Below are 20361 nucleotides of genomic sequence, written 5' to 3'. Positions count from 1 at the left end.
TTAATAGAACAACTTTAACAAAACAGCTTTGGCAAACGTTAGGTTGAAAAAAACAGAACTATGTTACGACTTAATCTTTCATATTAGAAAGTATGTAGGTAGCTTAGTTTTATTGCCAAGTCCAGGCAACCTAAAAACAAAAAAGAAAAAGTCTTTTCGATTAAAGATTATTCAAATCTTTACGACGTATATACTACGACGTTGACATCGAAAATTGAAGAAGTTTAAATTATCAAATAGCAAGTGAAGCAGAGAAGACTTATTGTTGAAATGTTACTATAGAGAAGACTTATTGTTGAAATGTTACTATGCTTGAAGATCAATTGCTCCTCAGTAAGAGTTTAAAATACCTTTAGAAAAAAATACTGTTAAATCGAAAATCCTTAACAAAATGGCTTAAGAAAAAGTTAAGAGTTAAATATAAAATCCCATTAGTTGGAGGATCTTTAAAAGAATGACTTAGGCAAAAGTTAGGGCATAACAAAAATAAAAACTACATTATGACTTGATCCTTCATATTAGAAGGTACGTAGGCAGCTTGGTTTCATTACCAAATTCAGTCAACTTAAAAAAAAAAGTCTCGTTCATTAAAAATAATTCAAACCTTTGTGACATTTAAACTACCAAGTTGAAGTCGAAAGTTGAAAAAGTTCAAATTATCAAATTATAACTGAAGCAAAGAAGACTTATTGCTAGGGTTTACTCCTCCTAATTGACTCAATTAATGGTAAATTCTTAAAGCGATACTATTCTTGAATATAAATTGCTCCTTGGTAAGAGCCTAAACTGTCCTTGAAAAAATCCGCTAAATTGAAAATCCTTAACAAGAGGTCTAATATAAAAGTTAAAAACTTAAAAAAAATAAGTTTATTAAGTTGAAAATCCTTAAAAGGACGACTTAGGCAAAAGTTAGGCCATAAGAAAAAAAGAACTAGCTTATAACTTTATCATTCATATTAGAAGGTACGAAGGCAGTTTAGTCTCATTGCCAAGTTCAATCAACAAAAAAAAAAAAGAAAAAAAATATCTTCGATTAAAGATAATTCAAATCTTTGTGATTTTTAAACTACCAAATTGACATCGAAAATTGAATAAGTTCAAACTATCAAATAGTAATTGAAGCAAATAAGACTTATTGCTAGGGTTTACTATTCACAATCAGCTCAATCATTGGCAAATTCTTGAAACATTACTATGCTTGTTGCTCTGCATGAAGATCAGTTGCTCCTCGATAAAAGCCAAAACCAACCATAAAAAAAAGCTCTCTAAGTTGAAAATCTTTAACCGAACGGCTTAGGCAAAAGTTAAGACGTAAAAAAAAGGCCAATTAAGTTGAAAATCCTTAAAAAGATGACTTAGGGAAAAGTTGGGTTGTAAAAAAAAAAAAAATTACGTTATGACTTGATCCTTCATATTAGAAAGTATGTAGGCAGTTTGATCTCATTGCCAAGTTTAGTCAACTCAAAAAAAAAAAAAAGAAAAATGTCTCTTTGATTAAAGATAATTCAAATCTTTGCGATGTTTAAACTACCAAGTTAATGTCAAAAATTGAAGAAGTTTAAAGTATTGAAAAGCAAATGAAGTAAAGAAGACTTATTGCTAGAGTCAATTTTTCAAAATTGGCCAAATTCTTGAAGCATTACTATACTTGAAGATAAGTTGTTTTTTGGTAAGAGTCTAAATTATCCTTAAAAAAAGCATGTTAAGTCGAAAATCCTTAACAAGACGGCTTAGGAAAAAGTTAGACTTAAAAATAAAAGCCCATTAAGTTGAAGAATCCTTAAAAAGAAGATTTAGGCAAAAGTTAGTGCATAAAAAAAAAAGATAAAGTACGTTATGACCTTATCCTTCATATTAGAAGATACATAGGTAGCTTGGTCTCATTAAAGAGAATTTAAATCTTTGCGATGTTTAAACTACCAAGTTGACTTTGAAAATTAAAAATGTTTAAACTATAAAATTGAAAGTAAAGCAAAGAAGACTTATTGCTAGGGTCTACTCCTGCCAATCGAGTCAATAACAAATTCTTTAATCGTTACTATTCTTGAATACCAATTGCTCCTCGATCAAGGCTTAAACTCCCCTTAAAAAAAGCCCATTAAGTTGAAAATCCTTAACAAGGTGACTAATGCAAAAGTTAGGACTTCAAAAAACAAGCTCGCTAAATTGAAATTCCTTAAAAAGACGACTTAAGCAAAAGTTAGGCCATAAAAGAAAAAAATTACGTTATGACTTGATCCTTCATATTATAAGGTATGTAGGTAACTTGGTATCATTGCCAAGTTCAATTAACCTAAAAAGAAAAAAAAAAAGAAAAACTCTTTTTGATTAAAGATAATTCAAATATTTGCAACATTTAAACTACCAAGTTGATGTTGAAAATCGAAGAAGTTCAAACTATCAAATAACTTATTGCTGGGGTCTACTCTTTATGATCAACCCAATTGAAGGCAATTTCTTGAAGCGTTATTACGCTTGTTACTATGCTGAAAGATCGGTTGCTCTCGATAGAAGCCTAAACTACCTATAAAAGAAAAACCCACAAAGTTGAAAATCCTTAACAGGACAACTTAGGCAAAAGTTAAGACTAGAAAAAAAAAACCCGTTGAGTTGAAAATCCATAAAAGGGCAACTTAGGCAAAAGTTAAGTTGTAAAAAAAAAAAACCTGTTATTACTTGATCCTTCATATTAGAGAGTACGTACACAGATTGATTTCATTGCCAAGTTCAATCAACTTTAAAAAAGAAAAGAAAAAGTCTCTTTGATTAAAAATAATTCGAATCTTTTCAACGTTTAAACTAACAAGTTGACATCAAAAATTAAAGAAGTTCAAGCTATATAATAACAAGTGAAGCAAAGAAAACTTATTACTAGGGTTTTTTCTTCACAATTGGCCCAATCAAATATAAATTCTTAAAGCGTTACTATGCTTGAAGGTCAATTGCTCCGTAGTAAGAGTTACGTTTTGACTTAATTTTTCATATTAAATGGTACGTATGTAGTTTGTTTAGTCAACTAAAAATAAAGTGTATTCGATTAAAGATAATTCAAATGTTTGTGACATTTAACCTATCAAGTTGATGTCGAAAATTGAAGAAGTTTAAACTTGTAAATTGCTAAGTTCTATTCTTTATAATCGGCCCAATCAATTAAAACTTCTTGAAGCATTATAATGCTTGAAGATTAGTTGCTCTTCGGTAAGAGCTTAAACTACTTTTAAGAGCAACCCGATAAGTTGAAAATCTTTAACAGGATGGCTTAGGCAAAAGTTAGAACTTAAAAAAAAAAAAAACCCCATTAAAGTTAAGCTGTAAAAAAAAAAAACTATGTTATGACTGGATCTTACATATTAGAAGGTACATAGGAAGCTTGGTCTTATTGTCAAAGTTCAGTCAACCCAAAAAAAAAGAAAAAGAAAAAGTCTTTTGGATTAAAGATAGTTCAAATCTTGGTGACGTTCAAACTACCAAGTTGATGTCGGAAATTGAAGTTCAAACTATCAAATAGCAAGTGAAGCAAAAGAGACTTATTACTAGGGTCTACTCTTTACAATTAGCCCAATCAATGGAAAATTCTTAAAGAGTTGCTATACTTGAAAATCAATTGTTCCTAAAAGCCTAAACTACTTGTCACAACTCAATTCTCAGGCCATAACCGGCGCAAGGACTCAATAGACGCGGCCTATTAGGCCTCAGCAAAGCCTTTCTATGAAAACTTGTTTATTAGACCATCTGTCCCTCTTTTACCTCTACGGTTCTTAATTAATTGTTTTCAAAAATAATTTCCTTTCGAAAATAAGTCATAGCAAGTGAACAATACCATTCACAAAATAATATTACTATTTGCCAACCTGTGGCAACATTATCATGCAAACCAAGCATACAATGTTTACAACAAATCTCATGAATTATATTTTAATTAACCATATACTCATACAAAAGACCTTAACTATCAACGGAGTGACTCTAACGTGGATAATATCATGGAGTGTTTTGGTAAACCTACCGTAAAATGAATAGGAAGAAGCGCCTCTACCTAAAATCCAACTATTTTCGAATCTGAAAACATGAAGTTGAAAAGAGTGAGTATAAACCTAGTGAGTGAATATAGAAAATGAACAAGCAAACGATACGAAGAGCTTTTCGAAAACATGATGCACTTGTTTAAAAACAATTCAATTTTATATATTATGAATAAAACTTGATGTCGTGCTGTTTTTCAACTCATTTTAAAACATTTAGGAAGTTCAAGAAAGCCAAGCATAGTAGAGGTGCAACGAGAATGAATTTTCGCTACAGCAAACTTTAAGGCAAAATTTTGAACTAACTACCCGAGAGTTTCTTGCTGCAACAAGAATGCATTTTCACTACAATGAGATCTAAAGCAAGGGTTAAGGCCATCCACCCGAGAGTTTCTTATTGTAGCGAGAAGGCATTTTTGTTGCAGCAAAATTTCTAGGCAAATGAAATTAAGGGAATTTCCACTGCTATAAAAATCTAATCTTGTTGCAACGAAAATCAGATTAAACACATTTGACAATAATCAAGTTTCAACAGTCAATGCAATCACATATTAATTTCAAACCTCTCTATATAGTATATATATATACACGTATGCCACCACCGCCTCACCTAGCTCATGTGCACTCCCACACTGCACATAGTCGGAGTCATCATGTGCACCCCACATCGCGCACATCTAATGCCATCATGTGCACCCCCACATCACACACAGGTAATATCATCATTCATATTCTCGCACCCGTCATCACCGGCATGTGAATCCCCACATTGCACATGTACAGTTATAATTATCATACAATATTATATATATATATATATATATATATATATATCAATATAATATCGGAACACAATAATTCATCATATTACACATTCACAACATACAACGTTTCATCAAGAGCTTGTTCCCATGCAAATTTTAAAGAAAAACCTGTAAAATATTTCAAGTGATTCAATCAAGTATATAATAATTTATTTCAAAATATTTTAATGCAAGTTCTCTCATCTTAATGCCACCGTACAAAATTAGTGCCCACAAAGTCTTGATCTAGGTAGTCCCAAAATACCGTTAAAATCTATATTTACCAATAAGTCATAACAACCGCCATCAAGTCATAGTTTGAATTTAATAATTTTAATAAATATACACTATACAATCTACACTCTAACCCAACCTTTAACCTATAATTCTAGTCTAATTCATAAACCCTTTAAACTAGTTGTTCAAGTTTGAAGTTTCTTTACTTTGGTGCTTGAAGGTATAAAGATCAACCAAACCTAGCAAATTTCAAGGAAAGAAAATTTGAAGAAACTTAGAAAACAAAGTCTAAAAATTACAAACCCATAAATTTAAAAATTCAAGGGTTGAAAATATATACATTTTAGCTTTTAAAATGAAGATTTGAAGCCAAGAATCCAAGTGTTGTTGAAAGTTGAGTAAAAATAGAAAACAAAGGAAAGGAAGAGAGATTTTTCTTTCTCTCTCCTAGGGTTTAGATGTGCTGAAAATTGGGGTTAGAAGCTGCAAGTTTGATGCCTAAGAAGTTAGAAGAAGGAAGGAGCAAGAAAAGAAAAAAAAAGAAAGAAAATAAGGAAAAGAAAATGAAAATCTTGAATTTTATAAGGGAGGAACAAAAATGGCATTAGAAGGAGATGAAGGAGGAAGATGGTGCCTTGGACACAATGGCCAGCCATGGGATAAGGATGGAGAGTAGGAAGCTTTGACCAAGCTTTATGGGAAATTATCGTTTTGCCTTTCAAGATTTTCACCTTTTTTAATTGTATCCTCACAATATTTTAATTCCAATTTCTTTTCATTTTTCTTCCTTAACACTTGTACCAATAAAATATCAAATTTATGATTCAAAGCGGTAACACTGTAATATTTAAATATTTACTTGCCTGCTCTAGCTTTATTTAATGAAGACATGCAGTCTCCATTAACGTCATTTTTCTCTAAAATTTCCTCGTCCTTCTTCTCCTCCACTTAGATTGACCATATATTTCTCCTTCATGAAAAATTTTGACATCGAATAAAATATTAATATTTTAATATTATTTTATTTCAAAAATTTTCACTAGCCTTTTGGGGCTCCAAAACATCTTACTTTGCCCCGATTCACATTCGAATCACCTTTTATTTCACAAATTTTTTCTCGATAAAAATATTATTATTTCTTCACATGTAAAATATTTTATCTTGAAATACTCTTTTCACCCGTCTTCATCCTTTGGTACTTAAATCAACATCCATTGACCCTTTGTCTCGTTGATAAGGTCATATTGACTTCTATATGAGGGTATTGGGTGTCACATTACCCTTTAGAAAATGCCTACTAAATTGAAAATTTGTAACAAGAAGGCTTAGGTAGAAGTTAGGGCTTAAAAATGAAGGTCCGTTAAGTTGAAAAATCTTTAAAAGGACTACTTAAGCAAAAGTTAATGCGTAAAAAAAAAAAAGAACTACGTTATGACTTGATCTTTCATATTAGTAGATATGTTGGCAACTTGGTCTCATTGTCATGTTCAATCAACTCAAAAAAAAAATCTTTTTTTATATAAGCTAATTCAAATTTTTTCGACATCCAAACTATTAGTTTGATGTCGAAAATTGAAGAAGTTCTAACTATTAAATTGCAAGTGAAGCAAAGAAGACTTATTGCTAGGGTTTACTCCTCCAAATCGGCCTAATCAATGACAAATTTTTAAAGTGTTACTACTCTTGAATATCAGTTGCTCCTCGGTAGGAGCCTAAACTACCTTTAAAAAGAGTGCTCGTTAAGTAAAAATTCTATAACAAGACGGTTTACACAAAAGTTAAGACTTATAAATAAAAGCTTGTTTCTTTTTTTTTTCTCTTCAAAAGATTGCTACCTATCCATGGAGGATAGGATAAAATAATAATAAAAGCTTGTTTAGTTGAAAAATCCTTAAAAGGATGACTTAGGCAAAAGTTAGGGTGTAAAAAAAAAGAATTATATTATGACATAATTATTCATATTGCAAGGTACGTAGGTAGTTTCATTTAAAAAAAGTCTCTTTGATTAAAGATAATTCAAATTTTTGTGATGTTTAAACTACTAAGTTAACTTTGAAAATTATAAAAGTTCAAATCATCAAATAGCAAGTGAAGCAAAGAAGACTTATTGCTAGGGTCTACTCTTCATAATCCGCCCAATCAATGGTAAATTCTTGAAGCGTTACTATGCTTGGAGATTAGTTTCTCCTCAATAAAAGCCTAAACCCTCTTCACAATCAACCCAAGTAATGGCAAAATCTTGAAGCATTACTATGCTTGAAAATCAGTTGGTCCTTAGTCAGGGCCTAAACTGCTTTTAAAAAAAACCCACTAAGTAGAAAATCCTTAACAAGATGACTTAGGCAAAAGTAAAGACTTAAAAATAAAAACCTATTAAGTTGAAAAACCTTAAAAGGATGACTTAAACAAAAGTTAGAGCGTAAAAAAAAAAAACTATGTTATGACTTGATCCTTCGTATTAGAAGGTACGTAGGCAGCTTGGTCTCATTGCCAAGTTCAGTCAAGTAAAAAAAAAAGTATCTTCAATTAAAAATAATTCAAATCTTTGTGACGTTTTAACTACCAAGTTGATGTCAAATATTAAAAAAATTTAAACTATCAAATTGCAAGTGAAGTTAAGAAGATTTATTGTTCAGGTCTATTCTTCACAAACGGCCCAATTAATGACAAATTTTTAAAGCATTACAGTTCTTGAAGATTAGTTGCTCCTTAGCAAGAGCCTAAACTTCTCTCATAAAAAAGCTTGTTAAGTCAAAAATTCTTAACAAGACGACTTAGGAAGTTAAGAGTTAACAATAAAAACCCATTAAGTTGAAAAATCCTTAAAAGGACGATTTAGGCAAAAATTAAGACATAAAAAAAAAAAACTACATTTTGATTTGATTCTTCATATTAGAAAAAACGTAGGCAGTTTGATTTTATTGCCAAATTTAGTTAACCCAAAACAAAAGTCTCGTCAATTAAAGATAATTCAAATCTTTGTGATATTGAAACTAATTAGTTGACATCAATAATTGAAGAAGTCCAAATTATGAAATTGCATTTGAAGTAAAGAAGATTTATTGCTAGGATCTACTCCTCACAATCGGCCCAATCAATGGCAAATTCTTAAAGCTTTATTATGCTTGATGATAAGTTATTCCTCGATAAGAGCTTAAATTGTCCTTAAAAAAAACTAGACCAAACAAGCTCTTAGAAGATTTCTGAAATAATCTAAGACAAACAAAAAAAATGTCAAAATTACATGACACAAAGTTGTAGATGAACTTTAATCTCAATTGGTATTGAGACAAATAAAAAAAAATGTCAAGATTGCATAAGGTAAATTGTCTCATGGATGGATTGTAATTTCACTTGGTGCCGCAGGAAAGAATGTCAAAATTGTATGAGACAAAGTTGTCTCAAGAATGAATTATAATTAATTCAATGGATGTCAAAACAAAATATGTCAAGATTGCATTGCTTCATGGAATGATAAATATTGAAGCTGATTTGAAGCCATTTAACCGTGTTGGTAGAATGATAAATATACGATCCTCAAGGGAGGGATCGACAGAATGGTGACATGCGATGCATATAGTCGGGTTGTAATTCAGATAGTAGAGTGGACAATGCTTAAGTGTCATTGACTAATTGTTTTTCTTAACAAGGTGCAATTTGACTATACATGGAAAGGGAGTTGCTATTGGGGGACTCTCTTTCAGACTTTATTCTATTTGGGTTTTAAGTCAAGTAGGAAACAATTTTTTGTTGTGAGTCTAAAGCAGCTTCAATACGTTGCTGTGGACGTCCTGATTTCAAAATGAATGCTTACGTCATGGATTTCCTTGGTCTGTGATACAAAGGCTATGCAGACCTGCAAACTTCGAAAGGAAGAAAATTTCAATTCATAGTTCAATCAATGGACTTCCAGCGAGAAAGCAATGAATGCTAAAGCCTAATATCTTTATAATTCATCCCTTTCAAACTTCTAAGTTTTATTACTTTCTTTTCTTTAGTAGTACCAATTTTTACAAAGTGGCGTAGTAGCATTTGATAGCTATATTTTTTGAGGGCAGTTCAATCTCAATTCATCTAATAAAGCATTCAAATCAGAGTAGGATGATCCACCTTCTTCCACAGCCCTCCTCGCCGTATCTTTCAATTCCCTAGTTCGGTTTCTCATTTTCTCACCTTCTTCGCCAACCATTAACTGAGTCACTGCCCTTTGTATGTCTTCGCTGGTCACTATAATCTTTGTATCATCTGCCCATCTAGACCATTCCTTGGCTCCGGTACAGACTCCTATTTTTAGAACATCTACAATAAGCTTTTCATTAAAAAATGCTCAGCGTGGAGAGGCCAAGTCACCATTGGCACCCCGGCAGTGATACTCTCGAGTGTTGAGTTCCAGCCACAGTGAGTCATGAACCCTCCTACAGCATCATGATCAAGAATTAGAACTTGGGGTGCCCATCCCCTTATTATCAAACCTTTCCCTTCCATCCTTTCTTCAAATCCTTTTGGCAACCACTCTTCTTTGTCTTCATCATTTACCTTTCTCACAACCCAAATGAAATTCTGTCCAGAAGCTTCAAGACCCTTAGCCATCTCATTTAGCTGAGCAGCTGAAAACCTGGACAAGCTTCCGAAACATATATAGAGAACTGAGTTGGGCTTCTTTGAGGCTAACCATCTTAAACACTCATGTCTATCAATCGAGGCTACGTTTCCCCGCTCAGCTTTATCTTCGCTGTCCTTATTGCAGAGTGAGACAGGACCAACTTGCCATGCCTTCTTTCCCATAACTTTGGAGTAGTGTTCTCTGTATGCTGGTTCCAGCTCGTAGAAACTATTCACGATGACTCCAAAGCTTGTCCGCTCTGATTCTAAAGCTTCATTCATCATCTTTCTCCGCTCACTCCCCTCTTCTTCTTTCATAAAATCTGGAAGCTGCATCTTTGTCATCTTTATCTGGTCCGGAAGGCCGGGCACATCAAAGAATTCAAAATCAGTTGCTATCTTTTTGTAGGGTGCATGGCGTATTACGCTATCAACGATAGAAATGGAGAAGCAGCTTGTCCCATGAAAAACCAGCCTTGGAATTCCAAACTTGCTAGCAACATCTGTAGCCCATGAAAACATCAAGTCGGCCACAAGGCAATCGGGGCGGAGTTCTTCAAGGAGCTGTTCAAGTGGTTGTTGGAAAAGGTTAACAGCCTTGAAGAACTTGTTTTGCATTTCTTGTGAAGTGAGGGAACTCACATTCTCGCATCCTTCAGGTAGCCCAACCTCAGCTGAAGGAAATTTGATTATGTAAGTGCCGATTTCAAAGCCTGATTCGCTATCTCTCTGAATTGTTTTGGCAAAGAGATGAGCATTGAGTGGAGTGGTAGCAATTGTCACCTTTACTCCATGCCTAGCAAATAGTCTGGCCATGTCCACTGTCGGGATCAAGTGACCATGGGCAAGTTGTGGCAAGAATACGATATGAAGCTGAAGTGATTTTGAGGCCATCTAGCCTTGTGATTAGGACTAGAAGAGGTTAAATGAAAGAAGTGTAGGAAGAATAACAGTGGAAGAAACAGAGGTAAATTGATTGGCAAACAATTTAGAAGTTGAGCTTCTTATTATATACAAATGCAAAATGATGGAAAGACAATAAAAATTTGAATTTAAACAGCGTACGTGCTTGAAGCAAAAGAAATGTGTTGATAATTGACATGGTAAACTTCCTGGCAAGTACGTTGAATTTGTGTGCTTGGACTGCAAGTATACTTTCTAAACCGAATATGTAGAAAGGTCGGAGCAGGGTTAATTCAAACCACGTGCGGAGACCACAGCTAATTGTCATCATTTTATTGGACTCATATGTCTGTATATGTGGAAAAAATTGTTTTGTGTCAGGCATCTTTGATCTAGCAAACATTAGGAGTACAGCTTCAAGTCCATATGCAGTGTACTGACTCATTTGTTTTGCTTGGTTAGCAAGGAGTCCTTTAAGAAAAAATTGTAACCTTCTCTTTTATCTGATTTGCATTTAAAGTCAACCAGGGAAAGCTATCTAATTGAATGGGAACTAAAGCAGTAATCTTTCTTTAAACAGCATTGATCCATGAATAAAAGAGAAGGGTATAAATAACCTGCAAAGTCATCAATATCATTTAGGCGCAGAGGGAAATGGAAATTCTGGCAACTCTTCTAAATAGGACCATAGGTCCAATGGGCCTCTAGCAGGCAGAGATAAGGTCCATGTGTAATGATTAAAACTGGATTTCTGAGTTATATAACTTATAAGCTTGACAAGAAATCTTCGGCTGGGTAATAGGCTTAAAAAATGGTTGTGGATCATCAGTAATCACCCGTCTCCTTACTTACAGAAGCCAACCCATTGCTTTCACATATTTGTCTATACAATTGTACGGTAGCTTTTGTCATATGACAAATTCTACAATTGCAGTTTTTCATATACAATACAAATTGCAAGGGATACCAACTGCTTCCCTTTTCTCCTACCACTCACTTTCGAAGGTATTACTATTAGCTGCTTGAAAGGAGATAAATAAGTGAAAAATTGATATAGCAGAAAGGAAGTTGCCATTGGGGGACTGTCTTTCAGACACTATTCTATTTGGGTTTTAAGTCAAGATGGAAACAAATTTTTGGTTGTGAGTCTAAACCAGCTTCAATACGTTGCTATGGACGCCTGATTTCAAATGTCCAAAAATTAATCTGATTCTGACGTCATGGATTTCCTTGGTCTGTGATACAAAGGGTATGCAGACTTGCACACTTTGAAAGGAAAAAAATTTCAATTCATAGTTCCAATAATGGACCTCCAGCCAAACAGCAATGACTGCTAACTAAGTTTTATTACTTTCTTTTCTATAGCAGTACAATTTTCTACGAAGTGGCGTAGCAGTATTTGATAGCTATTTTGGAAGGCAGTTCAATCTCAATTCATCTAATAAAGCATTCAAATCAGAGTAGGATGATCCACCTTCTTCCACAACCCTCCTCGCCATATCTTTCAATTCCCTAGTTCGGTTTCTCATTTTCTCACCTTCTTCGCCAACCATTAACTGAGTCACTGCCCTTTCTATGTCTTCGCTGGTCACTATAATCTTTGTATCATCTGCCCATCTAGACCATTCCTTGGCTCCGGTACAGACTCCTATTTTTAGAACATCTACAATAAGCTTTTCATTAAAAAATTGCTCAGCCTGGAGAGGCCAAGTCACCATTGGCACCCCGGCAGTGATACTCTCGAGTGTTGAGTTCCAGCCACAGTGAGTCATGAACCCTCCTACAGCATCATGATCAAGAATTAGAACTTGGGGTGCCCATCCCCTTATTATCAAACCCTTCCCTTCCATCCTCTCTTCAAATCCTTCTGGCAACCACTCTTCTTTGTCTTCATCATTTACCTTTCTCACAACCCAAATGAAATTCTGTCCAGAAGCTTCAAGACCCTTAGCCATCTCATTTAGCTGAGCAGCTGAAAACCTGGACAAGCTTCCGAAACATATATAGAGAACTGAGTTGGGCTTCTTTGAGGCTAACCATCTTAAACACTCATGTCTATCAATCGAGGCTACGTTTCCCCGCTCAGCTTTATCTTCGCTGTCCTTATTGCAGAGTGAGACAGGACCAACTTGCCATGCCTTCTTTCCCATAACTTTGGAGTAGTGTTCTCTGTATGCTGGTTCCAGCTCGTAGAAACTATTCACGATGACTCCAAAGCTTGTCCGCTCTGATTCTAAAGCTTCATTCAGCATCTTTCTCCGCTCACTCCCTTCTTCTTCTTTAATAAAATCTGGAAGCTGCATCTTTGTCATCTTTATCTGGTCCGGAAGGCCGGGCACATCAAAGAATTCAAAATCAGTTGCTATCTTTTTGTAGGGTGCATGGCGTATTACGCTATCAAGGATAGAAATGGAGAAGCAGCTTGTCCCATGAAAAACCAGCCTTGGAATTCCGAACTTGCTAGCAACATCTGTAGCCCATGTAAACATCATGCCAGCCACAAGGCAATCGGGGCGGAGTTCTGCAAGGAGCTGTTCAAGTGGTTGTTGGAAAAGGTTAGCAGCCTTGAGGAACTTGGTTTGCATTTCTTGTGAAGTGAGGGAACTCGCATTCTCGCATCCTTCAGGTAGCCCAACCTCAGCTGAAGGAAATTTGATTATGTAAGTACTGATTTCAAAGCCTGATTCCCTATCTCTTTGAATTGTTTTAGCAAATAGATGAGCATTGAGTGGAGTGGTAGCAATTGTCACCTTTACTCCATGCCTAGCACATAGTCTGGCCATGTCCACAGTCGGGATCAAGATACCATGGGCAAGTTGTGGCAAGAATACGATATGAAGCTGACGTGATTTTGAGGCCATCTAGCCTTGTGATTAGGACTAGAAGAGGTTAAATGAAAGAAGTGTAGGAAGAATAGCAGTGGAAGAAACAGAGGTAAATTGATTGGCAAACAATTTAGAAGTTGAGCTTCTTATTATATACAAATGCAAAATGCTGGAAAGACAATAAAAATTTTAATTTAAACAGCGTAGGTGCTTGAAGCAAAAGAAATGTGTTGATAATTGACATGATAAACTTCCTGGTAAGTATGTTGAATTTGTGTGCTTGGACTGCAAGTATACTTTCTAAACTGAATATGTAGAAAGGTCGGAGCAAGGTTAATTCAAACCACGTGAGGAGACCACAGCTAATTGTCATCATTTTATTGGACTTATTTGTCTGTATATGTGGAAAAAATTGTTTTGTGTTAGGCATCTTTGATCTAGCAAACATTAGGAGTACAGCTTCAAGTCCATGTACAGTGTACTGACTCATTTGTTTTGCTTGGTTAGCAAGGAGTCCTATAAGAAAAAATTGTAACTTTGTCTTTTATCTGATTTGCATTTAAAGTCAACTAGGGAAAGCTATCTAATTGAATGGGAACTAAAGCAGTAATCTTTCCTTAAACAGCATTGATCCATGAATAAAAGAGAAGGGTATGCATAACCTGCGAAGTCATCAATATCATTTAGGCGAAGAGGGAAATGGAAATTCTGGCAACTCTTCTAAATAGAACCATAGGCTCAATGGGCCTCTAGCAGGCAGAGAAAAGGTCTATGTATAATGATTAAAACTGGATTTCTGAGTTATATAACTTATAAGCTTGACAAAAAATCTTCGGCTGGGTAATGGGCGGCTGGGTAATGGGCTTAACAAGAAGTGAGGGAACTCACATTCTCGCATCCTTCAGGTAGCCCAACCTCGAGCTGAAGGAAATTTGATTATGTAAGTGCCGATTTCAAAGCCTGATTCGCTTACTCTCTGAATTGTTTTGGCAAAGAGATGAGCATTGAGTAGAGTGGTAGCAATTGTCACCTTTACTCCATGCCTAGCAAATAGTCTGGCCATGTCCACTGTCGGAATCAAGTGCCCATGGGCAAGTTGTGACAAGAATATGATATGAAGCTGACGTGATTTTGAGGCCATTTAGCGTTGTAATTAGGACTACGAGAGGCTAAATGAAAGGTGTGTAAGAAGAATGACAGTGGAAGAAACAGGGTTAAATTGATTGGCAAACAATTTAGAAGTTGAGCTTCTTATTGTATACAAACGCAAAATGGTGGAAAGACAATAGAAAGTTAAATTCAAACAGCGTAGGTGCTTGAAGCATAAGAAACGTATTGATAATTGGCATGGTAAACTTCCTGGTAAGTATGTTGAATTTGTGTGCTTGGACTGCGAGTATACTTTCTAAACTGAATTATGTAGAAAGGTCGTAGCAGGGTTTTTCAGGACCAGAGCTAATTGTCATAATTTTATTGGACTTATTGTCTATATATGTGGAAAAAATTGTTGTGCTAGGCATCTTTGTTGTGGAAAAAACATTTGGTATACAGCTTCAAGTCCATATACAATGTACTAACTCATTGTTTTGAATGGTTAGCAAGGAGTCTTAAAAGAAAATGTTGTGACTTTATCCGATTTGGATTTAAAGTCTAGTAGGGACAGCCTAGATCCGTGAATATCGATGCAAGGACTCTTGGATTTGCTGAATTTTCTTGACCAATGAGAGAAGGGTACGAAAAGGGCAAAGGAAATTCTGGCATCCCTTCTAAATAGCACTAGGCCGAATGGGCCTCTAGCAGACGGAGATAAGGTCTGTATAGTGATTAAGACTGGATTCCTGAGTTATATAACCATGAAAAGAAAGTTTCGGCTGATTAATGGGCTTGAGGTTGTTTCAAAAATGGGTGTGGGTCACCAGTCATCACCCGTCTACTTGCTTACGGAAACCAACCCATTTGCTTTCACAAATTTGTCTACCCACTAGTATGGTGGCTTTTGTCATATGACAATGCTACAATTGCAGTTCTTCATACACAATACAAATTACAAGGGATTCCAACTGCGTCCCTATTCTCCTGCCACTCACTTTCGACGGTATTACTATTAGCTGCTTGAAAGGAGATAAATAAATTATATATATTGATATAGCAGAAATGCGGAAATGTTGCATGCAGGCAGGCAGGCTGAATTTGCTGGTTCACATGCAGGAAATCTGATGCCAACATTCGAGGAGGTTAGAGGAACAACGTTGGCAAAAGGAGCAAGGACGCACGTGCTAGTGAGTGCTGAGGCAAGATAATCTAATCTGATAATGTCTTATCATGCCATGTTGGCTTTCTCATCAAACTGATGACATTTCTTCTGGTTTTCTTATATAATTTGACTTGTTGCTGTTTCATTATGCTGTAAAAAACATTTATAGCCCACCAAACCTTAGTAGTTAACTAGTTTTAATAAAAATAAAATAAAATTCAATATCCGGCTTTCATCTCCTATCTTTATAGGTTAAGTTGACCCATTAACAACTTTTAATTTTCTCTAATAATGTATCTCGTTTTTCATTTTTTATTGACGGTGGGTGGATTCAAATGGGCTCTTTAAATAACAAAAAATGTACCTCATTTTCAAGAATTCACATTGTTACGTGATGGAAAGAAAATTATTTTCTTATTTACCCTAACCTCCCCGAAAGTGGAAGAAAGGAGACGCCGAGGTAGGAGTCCAATTCGAACGTCTCAAATATCCATAACACATTTGCCTTGCCCCCCAAAATAGAAGATAAATCACAATTATGTATATTTGAATGCTATATAATGTTTTCTAGATGCCCCATCTTGCATTAATGAGTTGGCAAGAAAGGTGGATTGGATTAGTAATTGATGTCATAAAATTGGGTTTTTTTTTTATTTTAGATTCCAATATTGATATGTCTTTTTTAACATGTGATATCGTATTATACCACGAAAGAAATTTTTTTTTTGTTCGATAATTTGAAACTTTGAACATGAAATTTTAAATTTTAATCATTAAGAATATCTCCTTAAAAATATATATATATATATATATATATGTACTTGTTTAGTTTAAAGAGGGATTGAAAGAAGAATATTGAATAGGAGAAAAGTTTATTAAGTGGGGTTTTCTTTTTGTTAAATATTTTTCTATACGACTGTTTGCTTTTAAAAGTGGATGATACAACTTTCTTTTTCTTCTTCCCTTTCTTTTTTTTTTCTTTTTGACTCGCAATGTTTAAGTCGAACCACAATCAAAAAGGCTTTTCATTTCTTGAAATTCTTCCTCTCAAATCAAAGCTTCAATCAACTAATGGTTGAGCGAAAACGCGTTTGCCAAAGGAAAAGGTCCCTTGTTGTTTCTTTATTTTTAATAATTCAGAGGACTTTGAGTTGCCAATTGGTGGTTTCCTTTGTAACAATTTGCAGAACTTCTTTATAATGGAATCATTAAAGTTGCAAGAAGATGGAATTCCTGTCCGTCTTAAACAATAACGGATTCGCGTCATATATTCGTTGGATAAGACATCACTTGATATTATTAGAGAGATGTCCCACAGCTATCAGGTATATAGGGATTGACTCATCCATAGAAATACCAATGAGAAATTCGAACTTGCAGTTTGGTTAATCAACGAATCTTTCTTTTGGAAGAAACCAAGGGGTAATGATATCAGATAAATTTGTCTTCATTAAATCAGTAATCATAGTACGTACCCTTTTTGTGTCTTTCTTATTTTCCCCACATTATTACTTTTTTATTACTCTTTCTTTCCTTGCATAATTTCCATCTCTTTTTTGGGTTTTCAATATGAACACTAGTAAGTACCTCTATAATTTATGCATGCCCGTATTCATCCATCCTGAGTTCATACCCTATCACTCGCATGCTCAACAAGTTCATACTAATTGCCAGAAAAAAATACAGTAACTATTTAGTATTTCAAGCAGTTTGTTGGTTAACAGTGTAGTTGGTTTCATAACTGCGAGTCTACGACATGCCAAAGCGAAGTTAGCAGGCCTTTGTGCTGCCGCGGGCTGGGACGGTGTTGGATGTTTGCTGGTGCTGTCCATTTCACTTCTAACTTTGCAAGGGTCAGACGAGATTTATTGCATCAACGACAGTCTTCTTTTTGAATTTTCGCTTGTGCTGTCCATTTCGATGAAGATGAAATGCACATGGCAACAAAATTGACTCTCTGTGGAGGAATAAAAGAAGTGAGTGTCTTATATATGAAGATTTATAATGGATTTGTTGTAAGGAGAAAAAGAAAGAGGTTTGGTGCACACACGAGATTAGACCAGGGTTTAAGAAAATACAGATTCTCCTTACACGTGAGCTATGATTAAGTATAGTTTTGTACTTTGGTATATAATTTTTATTTCTCAACCTTTAATAGTTGAAACAATCTTAATGACTAAGTCTGTTAACTTTATCTGACTTAGTCTTATTTTTCAAATTTTATTATTAAGTTTGTTAACTTTATTTGACTTAGTTTTATTTTTCAAATTTTATTATTAATCTAATTGAACCTGATATTTTCTAATTCTTTTAAACGTTATTTGACTCAGCATAATTTTTCTTGATTTCTTTTTATTTTTTATTGATTTTATGCTTATTTTTTGTAACATTAACTTTTTGCTTCAACCTATATCGTTAATCGAACTAAGCTTGATATTTCCTCATTCTCTTAAACATCATTTGACTCAAGTATATTTTTCCTTATTACCCTTTTATTTTCAATTGATTTTATGCTGATGTTTTGTAATGTTAACTTTCTACTCCAACCTATAAATATAGCCTCTCTACCTCAGTCACAATACGTCAACAGTTTTTTCATCTCCTTTATATATTTTCTCTGTTTTTCTTGCTTTTTAGTTATGTTCTATTTTCTCTAAAAAAATCTTTTTGTTGTTCCCGCTATCCCTTACTGGTTTGTGGGGTCTGTTGAGTCTTTGAAGATAATCATTATAATGATTTTGCATCGAGTTTCGTACTTTGAAGGGACAAAAATTATCTTTAAACACAGTGAAATCATGCCTTAGAGTTTCTTGTATTGTTTATGTACTTTGCTATTTTTCCACCAATCTTAAAGATAATTTTCAAGAAGTGGTTGGTCTTTACGTTCATGGTATTTTGCTCTTCTAGCAAAATATCTTATGTTCACAAAACCTATGACATCTGCACTTTTAACTTTCATCGGGATTTAATTTATAGGTAAAATTTGTATGTGACATCTGCATTTTTTACTTTTATTTTACTTTCTTGATATATTCTTTTATCTACTTATTTTCTTTTATGGTTTTTTATTTTCTTGAGTTAAAGAATGGTAGAACCTTTTTAATATTTCAAAATATTAATTGTTTTCCTATTTATCATAAGGAAAAATATAATCTGCTATATGTTGAAAAATAAACAATAAATTTCAAAATAAAAAAGCAATGATGGATTGATGGTGATTTTTTCTAAAAACAAGATTTTATGATAAAATTAATGAAGTCGATAAGCTATGACAGTTATTATGGCTCTAATTTACTTCATTGCCATAGTTTGGCCAATTCTAATAAGAATTCTATATTATTGTTTTATGTTACTTGATTTAACTTTACAACAAGCATATAGAGACAGCAAGCAGATAACTTAAAAGGAATTTCTTCCATTTTGCTTTCTCAATAAAAATGTTGCTGTTGCATAATTCATTTTGCATGAAAGCATGAATTCACTGTCATTTGATATAAGTAGGAATATGGTTTATTGAGCTACGGAATATGCTAGATTTGAACATTACTTTGATAATTATCTGGTTGTTGAGCATGATTTGAACACTTGTCTAATGATTAATTGCCAATTGAGATTACATGAGCTGGTAATTATAGGCATGATTTTGTTGCCACTAAATTTAAATGAATTGATATACTTATTTTTTATGCATGCATTGATATGGTTAATAAAACAGAATGTTTCTTGATTTCTAAATTTGATATGAAAGATTTGAGAGAAGTCAATGTTATTTTGGGTATTAAAAGCATACGATGTGATAGTGATTTAATGTTAACACAAGAGCATTATGTTGAGTGGTTACTTAAAAAGTTTGAACATTTTGATATCACACCTGTGAATATTTCTTATAATGGTAATATCCAATTAAAAAAAATAAAGATAATAGTATGGCTCAATCTAAGTATGCTCAGATTATTAAGAGTTTGATGCTTTTGATGAATTATACTCGACCTAATATCGCTTATATTGTGTGTAGACTAAGCAGATATACTCAAAGTCTTTATCAAGATTATTAGACTGCCCTGAGCAAAGTAATTAAAATATTTGATAGGTATTATAAGCTATGATATTTTATATAATGGATTTCTTGTTGTATGAGAAGGATACAGTGATGCTAACTAGATCTCATTCAGATGAGACAAAATCCACAAGTGGATATGTATTCACTCTTGATAAGGGTGCTGTAACTTGAAAATCAACCAAACAAATAATAATTGTTAAATCTACAATGGAACCAAAATTTGTAACTTTAGAGTTGGTTGGCAATGAGGCTGAGTGGTTAAGAAACCTCTGAGCAAATATCCTGTTGGGAGTGAAACCAACACCTTCAATGTTTATGCATTCTGATTGCTAGGCGACAATAGCCACTACAAAAAATAAAACTTTCAATAGTTAGAATAGATATATTCGCTTGAGACATGATGTAGTAAAATAGCTACTTAGAGATAAAATTATGTCCATTAATTATCTAAAATCATAGCTGAATTTGAACTATCTTCTAATAAAACTCTTGGAAGAAAATTGATTAATGATACATCGAACGGAATGAGATTTAAACCAATTAAAGAAATCAACAAAAAATAGTAACCCAACCTATGTGACTGGAGATCTCATAAATTAGGTTCGTACAGGTAATAGGGTTTAGGGTCTTTTAAGTATTGAAGAATAACCATTAC

At 33.9% G+C, this 20361-nt stretch overlaps 1 protein-coding gene and 1 pseudogene across 1 annotated transcript; both read right to left on the bottom strand.

Moving 5' to 3' along the window:
* Positions 1-9022: 9022 nt before the first annotated feature.
* LOC18607979 (scopoletin glucosyltransferase-like) lies at positions 9023-10682 on the bottom strand (annotated as a pseudogene).
* A 1152-nt stretch (positions 10683-11834) lies between these two features.
* LOC18607978 (scopoletin glucosyltransferase-like) lies at positions 11835-13594 on the bottom strand. Its single transcript, XM_007042428.3, has one exon. It carries the CDS (start codon positions 13426-13428, stop codon positions 11974-11976), a length of 1455 nt encoding a protein of 484 aa, XP_007042490.3. The 5' UTR covers positions 13429-13594; the 3' UTR covers positions 11835-11973.
* Between the last annotated feature and the right edge of the window lie 6767 nt (positions 13595-20361).

The sequence above is a fragment of the Theobroma cacao genome, chromosome 2 (genome assembly GCF_053813885.1).
Source record: "Theobroma cacao isolate CCN51 chromosome 2, ASM5381388v1, whole genome shotgun sequence".
Classification (NCBI taxonomy): Eukaryota; Viridiplantae; Streptophyta; class Magnoliopsida; order Malvales; family Malvaceae; genus Theobroma; species Theobroma cacao.
Note: the sequence above shows the minus strand (reverse complement) of the source record. Positions and strands in the feature narration are given on the sequence as shown.

Excerpts from the sequence above, each read along its gene's own strand:
- LOC18607978 (XM_007042428.3), bottom strand. The coding sequence starts at position 13,428 with ATGGCCTCAAAATCACGTCAGCTTCATATCGTATTCTTGCCACAACTT.